The sequence below is a fragment of the Euleptes europaea genome, chromosome 3, assembly GCF_029931775.1.
Source record: "Euleptes europaea isolate rEulEur1 chromosome 3, rEulEur1.hap1, whole genome shotgun sequence".
Classification (NCBI taxonomy): Eukaryota; Metazoa; Chordata; class Lepidosauria; order Squamata; family Sphaerodactylidae; genus Euleptes; species Euleptes europaea.
Genome location: NC_079314.1, coordinates 42,736,390 through 42,754,303, shown reverse-complemented (window position 1 = coordinate 42,754,303; position 17,914 = coordinate 42,736,390). Strand labels below are relative to the sequence as shown.

General features: G+C 45.3%; 1 protein-coding gene across 1 annotated transcript in view; it reads right to left on the bottom strand.

The window, feature by feature from the left end:
* The window catches only part of MEIG1 (meiosis/spermiogenesis associated 1), a 256,861-nt gene that overhangs the window by 238,171 nt on the left and 776 nt on the right, over positions 1–17,914 (bottom strand). The window contains exons 2-3 of the mRNA XM_056846090.1: positions 17,541–17,700; positions 13,953–14,085 (exon numbers count right to left, since the gene is read on the bottom strand). Of these exons, the coding sequence (XP_056702068.1) occupies positions 13,957–14,085; positions 17,541–17,700 (289 nt within the window). The 3' untranslated portion in view covers positions 13,953–13,956. The remainder of the gene's footprint in view (positions 1–13,952; positions 14,086–17,540; positions 17,701–17,914) is intronic.

Sequence of the window (17,914 nt, the reverse complement as noted above, 5' to 3'; positions counted from 1 at the left end):
TTCTTTGTTTTGCCTGGTCTCGCTAACAAAAGACGCCTCTCTCTTGCAGGCTCCGCTAGCATTGCCCGGCAAAGGGAAAAGCCAGGCAAGAGGGTGAGGCAACACAATCCTGGGTACATTTACTCAGAGGTAAAGCCCACCACATTTGTGGGGATTCCTGCTAAGTGAGCATACCAGGGGCAGCCCTCACTCTGAGCAAGTCTTCCTGAACTCAGCGGGGTTTACTTCCGAGGAAACATGCAGGAGAACAGGGTGGAACTATTTGCTATTCTTGTCAGAGGCCACTTACGCATGGGAGGTTTTGCCTTGGATTTGCCCCTCTCTAGATGCACATTTTCCCCATCTGAATTCTCAAAACTCTGCACGGGGGCTTACTGTTGAGTTATGAGAATTCAGATGGGAAAAAATGTGCATTTAGAGAGGGGCAAAACCTCCCGTGCATAAGTGGCCGGAGAGACCAGAAATCTTGGCGATGGAGCTTGGGGGAGGTCGGATTCCCTTCCCTTCTCAGGAGGGTAAAGGTTCAGCCCAGAGCTGGAAGGAACGACTGGGAGGATTCAATCCCCAGCTGAAGGCCGGTTGCTCGCTTGCCGGAGATGACCCCCACCTCGGCTCAGCCCGCCCTTCGGTTTTAACCCCTCGGCCGGGAAATCTCTCCAAACCCCGAGCAGCTTCACAGCGTTCGAGAGCGGCGGCGTGATTTTTAAATCCAAGCGCCATCAACTTTCGCCCACCTTCCGCCCGCTGCGGAAGGGTCTGAATCCCCCCGCCGCCGCCCCAACCAAAGCGACAGCTGTTCCCAGAGTAACCCTTCCCTGCCCAGAGCGCTGCGGCCTCAATCCGAGGATGGAAATGGTAGGGAGGCTAAACCCCTCCCCCCCCCCCACTCCCCGAAAGCGCGTCTTCGGAGACGGGTCGGCCTCCTCGGAGAAGCTGGAGACCCCCCCCCGCCGCCGCCGCTCCGGCCCCCGCAGGTGCTCCTCCCCGCATCTCCCCCTTCCTCGGCGGGCGGAGGAGAGCCACGTGCCCCGCCGAGCGCTTTGCAACACAACGTTCCACGCTCGAACGCGGGCCGCGCCAACGTTCCACCGCCGCCCCGAGTCCCTTTGCACCTCCTCGGCGCCGGCCGATCTCACCTCTCGCTCCGCCGGCTAAGCTCCCTCCCCGGCGCAACCCGGCCGCCCTCCTCCTCCTCCTCCTCCTCCCTCCCTCCGCCGCCGGGCCAGCCGTCCCCCGCCCGCTCATTGGCTCGCCTGATCCAATCGCCGCCCGGAGAAGACCTGCACCTTGCCCGCAAGCCGCGGTTGATTTTTCCGCGGTCGCCGAAGAGAAACCGGGCGGCGGCGGCGCTAGGCCCGTCTGACTCTCTCCAAGAAGCGAGGGGGTGACGGGCCCACGCCGGTGGCCGGCGCGCTTTTCGAGACGGGGAAGCTGCCGGTGGGTCCTTAACCGTGGGGCTTGCACAGCGAAGGCTGCTCTCGGCCGGGAGGGCTCCAGGGAACCTCCCCGCTCAGGGGCAGTCTACCTCTCAGGGCCACCCGAGCGAGGAAGGCGGTGGTGCTGCACTGCAGGGGTTGCGCTTCTTCCCAGGCGCTGGTGGCACGGGCAGGGAACAGGCAGTGCCCTCCTCCTGGGCCCGCACCACTGCAGTGCTTGGCTCGGCTCCAGCCGGCGGTGGTGCGGGCGGAGAAGAGACGGGCGTCGGAATACGTCCAACCGGGCCTGGTGCCTCCGACAGCCAAGCAGGCGAAGGCCTCCTCCTCCGTGAGCTGATCATGAATCTTCAGAGGTGTTCTTCTGGGCCTCCCACCGCTGGGAAGGTGGAGCTCAGCTTGATGAACGGTGCTGGGGTTTCGCTTTCCCAGCCAGGTAGTTCCTAAGCTCTTCAGAGCCGATGGAATGGGGTCCGTTCTCGTTAGCAACTTTTGAGTCTTGATGTAAATTTAAAACGAACTCTTTGGCTAGAGACAGTGTGGTGTAGTGGTTAGAGGGTCAGAGTATGATCTGGGAGACCCAGCCTCCAATCCCCACTGGGCCTTGAAAGCTTGTTAGGTGACCTTGGACTAGCTTAAGCTACTTGGCAGGGTGGTGGTTAGGATAAAATGGAGGTGAGGGGAAGTTGCTTTGGGTCCTCATTGTAGAAAACAGTGTAGTACAATTGAAGGGAATACATAATTCAGGGCTGCTTTCTTGCTTGTTTTGGCTACTACAGTGTCAAAACTAAAGCAAACCCCGATGGATGCAGCTGATCAAACCTACGGCTCATTAACCTCTGCACTTCTATGCAGAGTTACTCCAGCCTAAGCCCAATGAATTCAGATGAATTTAGAGTGGCGTGATCCTGCCCAGGATTGTGCTTCAAATCACCCCCTTAGCAAGAAGCCAGACTGCATTTGGTATGCACTGGCTTTGAAATATGTCCCTTTGTATTCGATGGGACTTGCTTCCAAATAAACCTGCCTAAAAATCAAAATTTTCAAATGTGTTTGACCCAGTGCCAGTGTGTGGCTGATCACACAGCACACTGGACCAGGGCTGGCTTGACAACGGAGCAGCAGAATTAAAGGTGTATCAGCCATGACCGAAGCAACATATAAACCCAGACCGCTCTCCTGCTTCCAGTATACCTGACTTCCTGCCTAAACAAAGAACATGGTCCAGAACCTTTGACAACATTACAGGGGCAGCCTCAAGTGGTCATGGGCCACTTCTCATGCTGTTTCCCCTGCTTTCTGTATTCATAAGACACATGTATGTGAGCCTGTGACCTGACATTGTTGACAGGCATTTTTCATACAAGAGACATTTGATAGGTAGGCAGGTACACCTTTGGAGTGATCTAGCAGGCCTCTTCTCAAATAATATTTTCAAGCCATTTCTTTGTACCTTGAGCACCCTTGTAGGTAAATTTGGGAAGGGACTGTGGCTCAGTGGTAGAGCATCTGTTTGGCATGCAGAAGGTCCCAGGTTCAATCCCCGGCATCTCCAGTTAAAGGGACTAGGCAAGTAGGTGATGTGAAAGACCTCCGCCTGAGACCCTGGAGAGCTGTCTGAGTAGACAATACTGACTTTGGTGGACCGAGGGTCTGATTCAGTATAAGGCAGCTTCAGGTGTTCCAGAGGAAGTGGCTGCTCATCATGAGAGATGAGATGTCATGGCTGCAAGCACGCCCTTGTATTTACTGGGAAAGTTCTTGGAGAGCTGCTGCCCAAGGAGCCTCTACAGCACTTGCTGAGAGCACCAAGGATTCCACTCAGACCAGACCCAGGATGATGTCAACAGATGTGGGCAAGACTGTACCTGTCGCCACAGTCGCCACCCCAGTCTGAGCTCAGCAGACTCTGTGGTGTGGCCAGCACCGCAGGGCCCACTTGGTGAAGCTTGCTCCTGGGCTGGTTTAACTTCCAAGTCTGCTCTTGCATGCGTACATACAAACTGGGCCTCATTTGATGAAAACAGGCAATATGTTGCAAAAGACTTGCATCTGTGCTTTTTTTTGGGGGGGGGGACTTGAAGTAATAATGAAGCAATAATAATTGAACCAGAGAAATCGGTTTGTTAGGAGCCACATAGAGCTGCCCACTCCTTTAAGGCAGGGAAACATAACAAGAATTTGTGAAGTGTGTTGGTTGTTCCCTCACACACACACCCATTAGAATGCTCCTTAAATTGGTACAGTTTGTCTCTTTGTTCTGTATAGGGCTTTGATCTTTGCACTGTTTTTGTATACATGATACGCCCAGTGCTGTGTGAGTGCTTGAATAGCATAAAAAAAAGTCTGAACAGTTCTTGAACGCCAAGTACCTGTCTTAAAATCAAGCTACTTGGTTTGTTCCTGGAATTCTGTTCTAAAGCAAAGTACAATTCGTGAGAACATCACCATAGAGTGGTTTCCCCACCTTCATCTCTGCAGCATTATTTGTCCTGCATATAGAGAACATTATTAAATCAAATGGTGCTTTTGAGGTCTGATAGGGAAAACTCTTTCATATCATATTGAACTACTTCATAAAACCCTTGAATGAAGAAGAGTTGGTTTTTATATACTGACTTTCTCTACCACTTAAGGAAGAAACAAACCGGCTTACAATCACCTTCCCTTCCCCTCCCCACAACAGACACCCTGTGAGGTAGGTGGGGCTGAGAGAGCTCTAAAAGTGCTGTGACTAGCCCAGGGTCACACAGCTGGCTTCATGTGGAGGAGTGGGGAAACCAACCCGGTTCACCAGATTAGCCTCCTCCGCTCATGTGGAGGAGTGGGGAATCAAACCCAGTTATCCAGATTAGAGGCCACTGCTCCAAACCACCACTCTTAACCACTACATCACACTGGTGCAGTCTAACTGGAGGTTAAATTAGATTGGGGAAGGCTTGAAGGCACTCCACAAAATGCAAACAAATGGCTGGGTGATGGTTGCTTTCCTCTGTGTTTAACCAATAATTTCTATTGTGAAATTAAATTGAGTTTAATTTACATCAATGGGCTTATAAGGATGTAACCATGTTTAGGATTGCACTGTTAAATAATTTTGCATTGCTCCTTTTTAATTCAAGGGTGAAAATGACCATGTTTCTAAATCTATAGGAAAGGCTTCCATCAATTGCTTTGACTTGGGTGGCAAGACTGTGGTGTGAGCCTTTGATTCTTCTTAATTCTTCAACTCAGTTCATCTTTACCAAAACCACTCATCATCCACATCTTTATTGCCGTTGGTGCTGTCTGCCTTTTCTCTCTGGCTTCCTTTTGTAGTTAGAATTTGTTACTTTCTTTTTCATATCCACCCTGCTACTACAACTGCCATGGGTTAAGAACCTTGTTTGTACCTTTCCCTTTCTAACTGCAGTCTCCGTATTGGCCAGTCCACAAGATGCTGTGTTGCACTTTATGAACAGCATTATTTTCATTATTTCTTTCACTTCCCATTCATACCCTTTTTATCTTGTTATATTGTATGCTTCAGGCAGGAACTTGATGAGTTCTTTTTTTTTCCAGTACCTAGCACAGAAACAAGAAAGCAACCCCAATCCATAACAAAGAAGCAGCTGATTCTCAACTTATTCCTGGTAGCCTTAGGACCATGAGCTTTTCAAAGCAAGAGATGAGCAGAGGTGGTTTGTCATTGCCTTCCTCTGTATAGTAACCCCATTCTTCCTTGGTGGTCTCCCATCCAAGTACTGACCATGGCCAGCCCTGTTTAGCTCCCAAACTCTGACAAGCCTGGGCTAAGCTGGGCTATTCGGGCTGCTATCCATGACAGAAGAAGACTCAACATGAGATGGATTGACTCTGCAAAGCAGTGGTTCCCTAAATGGGCAGTACCACCCCCTGGGTGGCAGTGGGATTACCTAGGGAAGCACTAAGAGGCAAGGGGGCAGTAGGGGGCGCTAGAGGTAGGCCCCTTCAACTGTGTGGTTGGATAGGGTAGGAGGTGCTGGGGTTGACTTTGTGGAACCAAGGGGGCGGTGGCCTGAAAAATGTGGGAACCACTGCTGTAAAGGAAGCCACAGAATCAGTGTTTAGGACCTGAGCAGGGCTGTTAATGATAGGACGTTTTGGAGGACACTGATTCACAGGGTCGCCATAGGTCAGAAGTGACTTGACAGTACTTAACACACTCACATCCATGACAAAACCAGAGGGAAATAGCCAAAGGGGCAGGAGAATAGAAGTGGGCAACCCGGAAGTCCCTAGTCAGCTTCCAGTGGGGCACATAGCTGCTGCTGGTTGCTGGGAATTCTTGCAATGAATTCTGGAACAGGAGGACATTTGGCCTCACCTGCAGTTCTTAAGCAAGGTCACTTAACACAAAATAAGTTGCTTTGTATAATTAGAACATATTGGTAGACTGCAAAGATTTTTTTTAAAGGAGCTCACTCGCATGAAAATTCTCTCTTGCTGCAGAAGGTTTGGATCTGGTGGTCAGTGAGGAAGTCCCACGGTCAGATCACTTTGTCATGAACGCCCAGGTCGACCTTCCACCTCCACCCTGTTTGGGCAGCGAGCTAATATATGCTCGCCCGCAGAGACTTATGGATCCTGTTGGATTTCAACGGTCACCTCTAGGCTGGATTACTGTAACTCAATCTACATTGGACTGCCCTTGAGACTGATCCGGAAGCTCCAGCTGGTACAGAACATGGCAGCGAGGCTCCTTATGGGGACCTCGCCCCAAGAGCATATACAGCCAGTGCTACGTCAACTGCACTGGCTCCAGCTGGAGTATTGGATCAGGTTTAAGGTGCTGGTTTTAACGTTCAACTGATAACAATCTGTTGGTGGTCTCCGGCCCTCAGAGTATGTGGCTTTCCTGGCTCCGGCCTGGTGGAATGCTCTACTGAGTAATGTCAGGGCCCTGCGGGACCTTAAAGAGTTCCACAGGGCCTGTAAGTCAGAGCTATTCTGCCAGGTCTTCAACTGAGGACAGCTGTAGGTAATATTTGTGCTGGCGTCCCTACCCTCCCGCTCTCTTTTCATTGATAACTCTGCTTCTGCATTGATAGGAGGGGGTCCTGCCTGATTATAACCACTCTTTTGAGCCCATTGGCTTTAATGTGCTTAGAATGGTATAACTCGTCTTATGACTGCACTGTCAATACAGTAGCAGAACTGGGAAGTTGTCATGAAAATAACTGTACCCCCCTTCTATATCCCAGCCCTTCTTATTGTTGGCATTTAAAGGGATTAAACACCAGGAAACAAAAGGAAATTGTAGCTTCTTGTGCTTTTCAAGGCCTTATCTCCAAGGGACAGATAAAGAAATGAATAAGAGCTTTCATCAGCAGGCGGTGTGCCTACTCTTGTCAAGGAGGAAAAGACTAAGCAGCAGGATTCTTCCATTGTACAACAAGTGCAAAGATCCATTCTTCTTCTTTTTATTTAATTATTTTGAGAGGAAATTTTATACACAATATATCTTCTTATACATTTAGTTCACCTCTTTTTTCTTTTCCCCCCTCCCCCACCCTCAACTCCCCCCCTCGGACCAAAGGCTCCCTTTACAGTTTTAACCATGAGCACAATCTTTCCATGTTATATGCTATGTGCGAATTGGCTGCTTCTTTTTTTATCCATTCCATATAATTTGACAATTTTTCTTTAATATCCTGTATTTTATTTTCCCACTTATCATCTTGGGTTATATGTGCAATGACTTCGGACTGAACCTGACCGAAAAAATAATTGTTCCACTTTTCCATTGACCACTTGTCATAATCTTTCCAACCCGCTGCTGTCACTGCCTGGCCCACTAATATCATAGCTTTAAATAAGTCTTGACTTTTCTGTTTATTTTATTATTAGCTATTACTCCCATAATTAGGAATTCCTTATTTAAATGAATTGTTATTCTAAATAATTTCTCCATCTTTGTTATAATTTTTCCCCAAAACAATTTTACTTTTGGACATTCCCACCACATATGTGCAAACCATCCTTTGCTTTGACCACAGTGCCAACATTTTGAACTCAAACCCCTCACCATACAAGCAATCTGCGCCGGGGTTCTATACCATTTTAAAATTATTTTCCTTCCCAATTCTTTATATTTATCCATTTTCATATTTTTCAACCCTTGCATTATTCCCTTTATTAATTCTCTTGAAAATGGACCCTCTTTCTGCCATTTAGTCTGTATCAATCTTATCATATACTCTTCATCTTTTACCATTAATTTATATAAGCAACCTGCAACTCCTCTGTCTTTTGTCTTATCTTAAAAATTTCTTCCAACTTGTCTTCCTTTTTTTTTAGTCCCCATTATTATTATTCTATCATAGCAATTCAATCAGGCAGTCTTTACTGACAGTGTTTGCCAATTAATTTCTGCCACATTACCAGCAACAACAACAAAATCCTCAGTAAAATGCTATGGAATGTGAATGTTGGATGGCATAAAGGTAAAGGTAGTCCCCTGTTCAAGCACCCATCCCAACATTTACTAGGCAGACTATGTTTATGGGGTGGTTTGCCAGTGCCTTCCCCAGTCGTCTACACTTTACCCCCAGCAAGCCGGGTACTCATTTTACCGACCTTGTCAGGATGGAAGGCTGAGTCAACCTTGAGCCGGCTACCTGAAAACAACTTCCGTTGGGATCGAACTCAGGTCGTGAGCAGAGCTTGGACTGCAGTACTGCAGCTTACCGCTCTGCGCCACAGGGCTCTTCCAACGGCTGACATACTGATCAGTAAATGCAGCTATCCCTTGAAACAAGGAATCTACTGGAGGCCACATACCAAAGTCATCTGAAAGAAGAAAGGACAACCTTCCAGTCCCCATCTCCACTAAAAAAAAGGAGTAAACACAGCGGGGCGGTTTGTGGGGTTTTATCCTGTTTTTCAAGCAAAACTTGCCTCTCTGAAGCGCCTACCAACTCTCTGGTGTCCAGACACTTGTATTTTCTAAGAATTAGCAGATCTTCTCTAGCTGCTAATAGCGTCAGCAACAAGTGCTGTATTGTCCTCTTACCATGCCATGTGCTCATTCTGAACTAGAATTTTCAGTCAGATGTGGCCATGTTCCTTGCAGGGTCTGCTGAGCCCTGAGGACTTCAGTTGGGTAAACATTAGTAATGAATGAACACATTTGTTTGTGTCTTGACAATTTGCTGTCACATGATAAACAGCCTAGGCACCCACGCACCAAGGCAAGGGGTAGCAGCAGACAAAATGTAACACCGAAACCTTCTTCTCATAGATTCGCAAATCAGAAAATAGTTTTCCCTATTTGGCTCACTTCAGTGGCCAGGGGGCCAATTTCTGAATGAGCAAATCAGCAGGAAGCAAACGTGCCTGTCTACCCACCCCGTTGCCATTTTATACTATCCATCCATCCAAATCCTACCACAAGGCCCCGACAGGCTTCCATGGCATCTTTCCACACCTATAACTGGGAAGCCAGGGTCGGTGGAACAAGACTGGAGTGATAATAGTCCCTGTGGGCCACCAATGGTGGAAAGTGCCGTCCAATCACAGCTGGCTTTATGGTGACCCTGCAGGTTTTTCAAGGCAAGAGACATTCAGAAGTGGTTTTCCATTGCCTGCCTCTGCATTCCAACCTGGACTTCCCATCCAAATATTAACCAGGTCCAACCCTACTTAGCTTCCAACAGCTGATGACATGGGGCTATCCAGGTCAGAGCCCACTAATAGCATGTCCTTTTAGTTGGGATTAAGTTTCAGTTTATCAGCTCTCTTCCATTGCGCTCGGGGCAGTGCCCCCAGCACTCAGCATGAATTGAAAGTGTGTCCAATAAAACATTCAAGACTCCCCCATAGCTGTGTGTTTTGGAGGAAGAATTATAGTGTTTGTCCTTCAAGAAAGACTGTTCAGAGGATTCCAAGGCTTTCCCAAAATACAGTTTGAAAGCCACTGCTCTTAGGGCAGCTGCCAGCTTGAGTTTGTTCAGAATTGGCTGAAGTGCAATATGAAATTATGGGCCCAGAACGGTTCCAAGTTGGAGGCAGATCTAGGAGGGGTTCAAATTAGATACCATCACACTTCCTGAGATGTAGGTAAAGGGCTGCAGGGCATCTGGCATTATAGATAAGCCGCTTGAGCATATTTGATCCAACATTGTTCCCAAAGGATTCCCAGACTGGACCTCATCTAAGCATATCCTCTTGAGATTGTTTTTAGCCTCAACTATTTCTTCCTACTTTATCAATACACACTTAATAAACAAACCAAAAGGATCCTCCTTATATATTGAGTTCATTGTTTTAAAGTGGTAAATCTTACTTCAAAATACAAGCAACACTTTTAGTACACAGTACATTACCCAAGGTCTGAGGTTTTACTGTTCTTTCGCTTCACATGTGTGGATGACTTAGGACTCATCCACACATGTATGAACACCGCCTTCTCTACACTTATTTCACACCAGATGGCTGGCAGCTGAGGTGATACAAGGTAATTTAAAACATGGTATCAAATCTGTGATGGTCCATTCATACATGTGTTAATGTGTTTGTGTAATCTAGGAGGCATTCTTTAAAACACTCAGATTTGTCCCAAATTCTAAATGAGAAACCAAGACTGGTTAATTTAAGACCTAATTTGTTCACATTTGGAGCAGAAGTGAATCATATCTGGCCATTTTAATGTGTCCACCTAACCACTCTTGTCAGGAATTCAGCGCTGCAGTCTCAGCAAGGTAAGGAGGGATATAACATTTCAGTGAGAAGAGGCAGGTAAGTGTAGAAACATTAACACCTCAGGCTGAAGAGTAACACTCTGCTTTCTTCTATCTTTTTAGGCTAAACAGGTACTATGCCCAGAAGTTGTTGCCTGCTGGCTTAGGCCTGCAGTTCGCTTCTCAAAACCCCTGGCCTGGTACGCTGAAGCGCTAGAACCAGGCTTCCATATGGACTGTGGTGACTGTACACTGGCTCTCACATACAGTGTATATCAGTTGTTATTTTCATTGAATTTATATCCTGTTTCAGATGGCTTACAAGTAGGGGGAGAGAATTCTGAGTAGTATACACAACTTAAGAGTGGTCTGAAATTTGAGACTGATACAAAAATGGTCATTGCCAAAGACTTCATTGGTGTTTGTTTTGTAGACACAGCCAGGATACAATGGTAGGTACCTTTGGCCTGCTCTAAGATTTCTCATGAGCATATGAGGCTGCTTTACATGGAGTCCAACTACTGGTCCATTTAGCTCCATAGGTCTACTCCAGATTGCAGCCACCGTTCAAAGCAGAGATCCTTGTAGCTGGAGCCAGCGCTGAATCCAGACCATCCACATGGAAGGCGCACACTCTACCTTGAGCTAGGGATCTTCCTTCTGTTTATGCTGTCTTTGGAACACTAATAGCTGAGTAATATGTGGAATCCATAGAGACATCTTCCCTTGGGACTTTTGGCATGGATTCTGTGCAAACATCAGAGCCATGATTTGTAATCATTCCTTCAGAAGAGCCAGTTGTACTCCTGGCACTGATTCTTTGTGAACATGGAGGCTTTGTATATGGACATAAAACAGGTTTATATTTTATTTATTCTGAGGCTCACTGTGTAGATATTTCCGTATTCGCCTGCCAGTACATGATGTGGCTCCAATACTATAGTGCTGGAACTGAAAAAACACATGAACACATGATGCTGCCTTATACTGAATCAGACTACTGGTCCATCATGGTCAGTATTGTCTACTCAAACTGGCAGCGGCTCTCCAGGGTCTCAGGCAGAGGTCTTTCACGTCACCTGATCCTTTTAACTGGAGATGCCAAGGATCAAACCCGGGACCTTCTGCACGTCAAGCAAATTCTCTGCCAGTGAACCGCAGCCCCTTGCCAAGAAGAAATGCAGGACTCGCTGAAGGGAGAATAAAACCATAAAGCTCCAGCAGCTGAATGCTTCAGGTTCCATAAAGGTCTGTCCTCCTCTTTTATCTTGGTAACCAAACTATTGTTGTGCACTGTATGTTTAGCCTGAAGAGGAGAAGACAGAGGGGATATGATAACCATGTTCAAGTACTTGAAGGGCTGTCATATAGAGGAGGGTGCCGAGTTGTTTTCTGTTGCTCAAGAAGGTCGGACCAGAACCAACGGGTTGAAATTAAATCAAAAGCGTTTCCGTCTAGTCAGTGGAACAGGCTTCCTCGGGAGGTGGTAAGCTCTCCTTCCCTGGAGGTTTTTAAGAAGAGGTTAGATGGCCATTTGTCAGCAATGCTGATTCTGTGACCTTAGTCAGATGATGGGAGGGAGGGCATCTTGGCCATCTTCTGGTCACTAGGGGTGTGGACGGGGGAGGTAGTTGTGAATTTCCTGCATTGGGCAGGGGGTTGGACTTGATGGCCCTGGTGGTCCCTTCCAACTCTATGATTCTATGCCCAAAGCCCCCTGCAAGCATTGTGATGCACCACCTCTCCCAAGTAACATTTTATACTGTAGGCTGACAGAAGTGTTTTGTTGTGGCTGTTTCCATGCTGACCACACCGATGAAAGAGTTGCCCATTCCATTATTTCTGCACAAAATAGGTCACCTCTTTATTCATTGCTTTTAGCAATGAGAACACAGAAAACAGTTGAATGACTTACAGCAGGAAAGACAACTGTGAGGGTCAGATACAATCCACAAAGGCCATCTCTCTGGCCCCAATTTGGCCCCCCTGATCCTAAGCCCTTCCCCCAAATAAATCTTTCTCCCAAACTGATACAAGCAAAAGGGCTCTAACATTTCCTCTCCAGCACAAAGATACAACATTTCTGCAAATTCTGAAGCCATGATAAAACATTTCCTGTGTTTTTTAAAAGGAACTGTTGGGGGAAATTGAAACCTATTAAACACTTTGTCATATCTACACTAATTTTACTGCTTTAAGGACATAAAATACATTGTGCATAACAGTGAATACATACAGTTGTCTGATGCAACTGTTTAGTATATTTATGACTTTTAAAGCATCAATTCCAGAGTTTTATGTAAGCAATAATTACAGATACAACCACTGTTAGACATGAAACAGCAAGTTGCATCCTAAAATTCTTAAGACTACAGCCCTAAGCAGATCTACTGAGAATCCTACTCAGGTCTGTTCAACTGCAGATCCCCCTCAGGATCCCCTCTCCCCCAAGAGCAGGATTTAGTGGAGGTCAGTGGGAGCAGGGAGGCAGGAAGTTTCCATTTTGCCATTGAAAAACTTTGACTGGATCCAACCTGATGTCAGTCTGGATATTGAATTTAGCTTCAAAATAACGTTTTGTTCCACAAAGTGTTATCACACAGAGTAAGGGGCACCATAACTGGAAAAAATTAGCCACATGAAACCCATACTGCATATCATTTGGGGAACAAAGAATGTAGCCTTCAAATGCTATCAATTCATGCTTCTTTCTCTAATGGGATCAGTCACTGAATGATCAGTAACTTCAGATTCTGAACTTTGATTTTTTTTTCCTACATAAATTTCGGAGAATATTCTCATGGATTCAAAAAAGCTTCTCTTTAACAAGCTGCAAAATAAGCCAGAATCTGAAGCAGGAAAGAGGAACTGACTAGGGAATGTCTACAATATACATTGCAGTTGCCCAATACCATAGATGATCTTACACAATTACATAATTATTAACAAGCAGTTTTGAGGGTATAAAGGGCAGCTAACACAATGGAACAGGTCCTCAGAAAAATCCTTTTCCCACCCCATCCTGGATTTTTGAGGTGTTTCCCTCACATTTTCATTTCTCTTTCTTAAGTTTGAGCAAGAAAAAAGGATGTAACAAAGCCCTTCCCTTATCGTACAATTCAGGTACTCATTTTAGTGCACAAGCCAGGCCACGGGGCATTGGAAGAGAGCAGAGGAAAGAATAACAGTCTCCCACTTCTGTCCATGTGGAAGGACAAGCAACTCCCAACCCCTTTCCCTATGTCTTGATCCAAACAAGACTGAGTCAGTGGGTGGGAGGCAGTGCTGCTGGCTCTTTAGTCCTTGTCAGCGGAAAATAGGGCCCATCTTAAAAATCATTTGTCAGCACGACTGTATCCAGGAAATGTATATTCAGACAATAAATGCACGTGTTCTGGAGTGCCGTTCCTTTTACCATGCCAGAGTCAGCCATGTGGACAAGGGAGGGTGGGGGGGTAGAATTATTGTTTAGATAGCATTCATTTGATCTACTCATCCTATATAATTCCAGCCTTCAAAGATGAATTAACCAGTAACCAAGCTATGAGGAAGGGGAATCATTCCACTGTGCATGTGAGTACACATGGTCTCTCCAAAACTAACTGGGATCTCACTCCTTTCCAGTTCTCCAGGTCTTCCTCGAGATTCGTGCTTCAGAATAAATCTTGCTTTTCCCCTTTTGCAGAGAGAGTGGACCCATATTTAAACTCATCAAGTTAGTTTAAGAAAACCCATTTAATGGCTTAGAATTCATTTACAACACAAAAGAATTTCAGGTAAGTTTTCTCTACAAAAGAAAAAAAAACAGCTGCACTTAAACAAAATCAGTAAGCATAAACTTTAACTTTATGGACTTCTTTGTCTTCACATTCTCTTTCCTTGTCATAATAATAGAAAGTATTGTCCCTTCTCTGCAGTTTCTTCACAAATCCTGTTTCTGGCCACCTTTCCACCTGCACATAGAACGGCAAGGGAAAAGGAACTCAGTTATTTCAAACAGCTGGCATGAATCTAGTCACATGTCCCCTTGCAAAAGGGATTACATCCATATACAAACAGGCCTCGATCTAACTGGATGATAAGTGTGCATGTAACCATGGCTGGATTCAAGAGCTGAGCATACAAAAGGTATTGTGCAGAATTCCCCATCTTGAACCTATAGCCAGAGTGGCACACACGCAGCCATTTTTAAAAACCCACCGATTCCCTGTTTAAGGGGGAATGGTGGGGGGCTACATTTAGCCCGCCATTTCTCCACCATGGCCCAACAGCTCATCAACAACATTTCCAGGTTTTTAAAAAGAGCTAGGTGTACAGATACCCACCAATGGTATGGATTGGCTGTCTGACTGGGAACATAATCTTGCTATTAATACATTTGGCATACTTAGTAAATTTGCTAGATCCTAATCTGTGATATAGGCACGCCATTCTAGGTTGATGCCCCCTTTTTTCCTATCAATCCAATATCCTCCCCCAATGAAACACTGCTACTCCTGTGCCCCTTCCATTCTAAGAGCTTCATAGCATCATTGATTTTTCATAAAGCGTAGAGATAGTGAGAACCTATTTAGTGAACTAAACCCAGTCTTCCACTCCACAATATTTTAGTGTTTAAGTCAGTCTTACGACTGTCATCCATGACCATACAGGCTATTTATATCAACTAGCAGATGATGCTTTCAAGATTTTTAGAAGCTAAATTAGGGCATTCAGCAACTTAAATGAATGACTGAATCTTTTATTTACTCTAACATGGCTATATAGACAAGAAAGACTGAAAGGATGTGTCTAGGAAATGGAAGGAGGGATAGGGCATTAGGGTCAACTACAAGCAAGTAGCCCAGACTTGTAGGGACAGTGTCAGGAAAGCAAAGGATCAGCATGAGTGGAGGCTGGCAAGAGATGCTCAGAACAGCTCTGCTGCTCAGAGAGGATGATGAAATGTTAACAGGTGACAAAGGGAAGGTGGCTCTAACCAACTCCTCTTTTGCCTCTTCTTCTGAAAGGGGAACTGTGTGCAACCACTCAAAAGGAACAAGAATGGTGCAACTCAAGACTGATAAGGAGTTGCTTGGGGAATACCTAACTACCTTACAACAGAAAAACAAAGTTCTGGGAAACTACAAACCAATCAGTCTGACTGTGATACCAGGAAAAAAATACCAGATTATAAAGCAGTCAGTCTGTAAGCATCTTGAAAACAATGAAGTGATTACTGATTAGTAGAAGCCAGCACGGATTTGTCAAGAACAAATCCTGCCAGACTAATCTTATTTTATCTTCTTTTTTTAACAGATTGTGGGAATTGGATTATAGGAATATTGTGGGTGTAATATTACTTGATTTCAGAAAGCCATGTGAAAATGACCTAGATAGTTTGGAAAACTGGGCTGTAATGTAACAAAAGAAAATAGATTCCTTTGAAATGTGGTGTTGGAGGAGAGTGTTACGGATTCCGTGGACTGCCAAAAAAACAAATCAGTGGGTTATAGATCAAATCAAGCCTGAACTGACCCTAGAAGCTAAAATGACTAAACTGAGGCTGTCGTATTTTGGTCACGTCATGAGACGACAAGAGTCACTGGAAAAGACAGTCATGATAGGAAAAGTTGAGGGCAGCAGGAAAAGAGGAAGACCCATCAAGAGATGGATTGACTCAATAAAGGAAGCCACAGCCTTCAATTTGCAAGATCTGAGCAAGGCTGTCAAAGATAGGACATTTTGGAGGACTTTCATTCATAGGGTCACCATGAGTCGGAAGGGACTTGACGGCACTTAACACACACAATGTAACAAAATGAAATTCAGTAGAGACAAACGCAAAGTTCTGCATTTAGACCAAATTAATGAAACACAGATACAGGATGGAAGATAACTGGCTTGGCAACAGTATACATGTGAAGGATCTCCAGATTGCTATCACAAGCTGAACATACATTATGCAACTGGAAAAAAGTCATGCAGTCATGCAACTGGAAAAAAAGGCTAATGGGATTTTAGGCTGCCTTGAAAAAAGTATAATGTCCAAGCCACAAGTAGTAATAGGTCCACTTGAGTCTGAACTAAACAGACCTCATCTGGAGTAGAAGAAGAGTTGGTTTTGATATGCCGACTTTCTCTTCCACTTAAAGAAGAATCAAACCGGCTTACAATCACCTTCCCTTCCCACAACAGACACCCTGTGAGGTGGGTGCGGCTGAAAGAGCTCTAAGAGTTGTGACTGGCCCAAGGTCACCCAGCTGGCTTAATGAGGAGAAGTGGGGAAACCAACCTGGTTCAACAGATTAGCCTCCACTGCTCATGTGGAGGAGTGGGGAATCAAACCCGGTTCTCCAGATCAGAGTCCACCGCTCCAAACCACCGCTCTTAATTATTACACCACGCTGGCTCTGAATACTGAATCCAGTGCTGAGCTTTAAGAAAGTTGTACACCAACTGGAACAGGTTCTGAGGAGGGGAATGAAGATAGGCAGAGGATCAGAAAGCAGTCATTCCTCTTAGGAAAAGTTGAAGAAACTAGATATGTTCATCCTGGATAAGTGAAGGCTGAAGGGAGACGTGGTCACACTCTTCAGACACCTGAAGGGCTGTCACATGGATGAGGGCTAAGATGTGTTTGTTTCTGTCACAGAAGACAAGACTACATTTAATGAAGTTAAGTTACAGGAAGGCAGATTTCGGTTGAACATTAGAAGAAACTTCCTAATCCTAACAGCAATTGGGCAAGGAACCAATTATCTGGATAGTGGTCAGGTAGAGGCACAGCATTTTATCTCTTTCCTTAGTGTAAGGTATGTTGGCTGACAGGCATGCAAATGGTCTCAAAAGAATAAAACAGGAGTCCAGTAGCACCTTACAGATAAACTACATTAAACTAAATTTATTCTTGTATAAGTGTACATGGATCAGAATTCACTCCATTGGATGCCTGAAGCATTCATCCATAAGGAATGTATCTATTGGCCTTGTGCATGTGATGAAGTGAGCTCTGACTCATGAAAGCTTATGCTGGAATCAATTGTATTCAGTCTCTGAAGTGCCACTGGACCGCTATTTCATTTTGCTGCTACAGACTAATGCAGCTACCCCTCTGGAATTATTAGGGCTGAGAAGAGAGTGGGATTTGTGTAATGGCTGCTGCTGTCACAAAAGCCTGATGTTTCCTGAGGAACAGGCTTCTGGAGGGTGCCTTCCCAAGTGAAAGGCCACAGGTTCCCCAACCACAATCTCATCCCCTTATCCTTTTCTGCATTCAGTTGTGTCTTTCCCACCCACTCTGGCAAAACAGTTCTGCACGACGAGGCAGGCTTATTCACATATTTGTGCGGCGGTATTACATACCACATTTTAAAAGTTCTAGACACTTTGCCCAGACAGATCACACTTGCACAATAACCAAGCTTACCACACTAACATGCTTCACTTGTTTATACTCAGTTTCATCCCTATATCCAGCTTGCTGAAATCTGTACAGATTCTCCACTTCACCTGACCACGTTTTGGCACGACGTATGGATTTCGGCTTAATTTCAGCACTGGCTCCAGAAAGGTCACCAGTTAATTTGCTACAGATAAATTGAATAAGTACACAATCAGAGAGTTATATCAATAAAATAATCTTAACTGGATGTTGGTCTAAAGAAGACAGGAACTGAACGTACAAACATGATCAACAAATTCTAGCTTGTAAAAACTTCCGGAGTAACACTCAAGCAAAAGTGCATGTATTTAAAATAACAATAAGCGCTGACTGCATCAACTACAAGAAACTTTATGTAG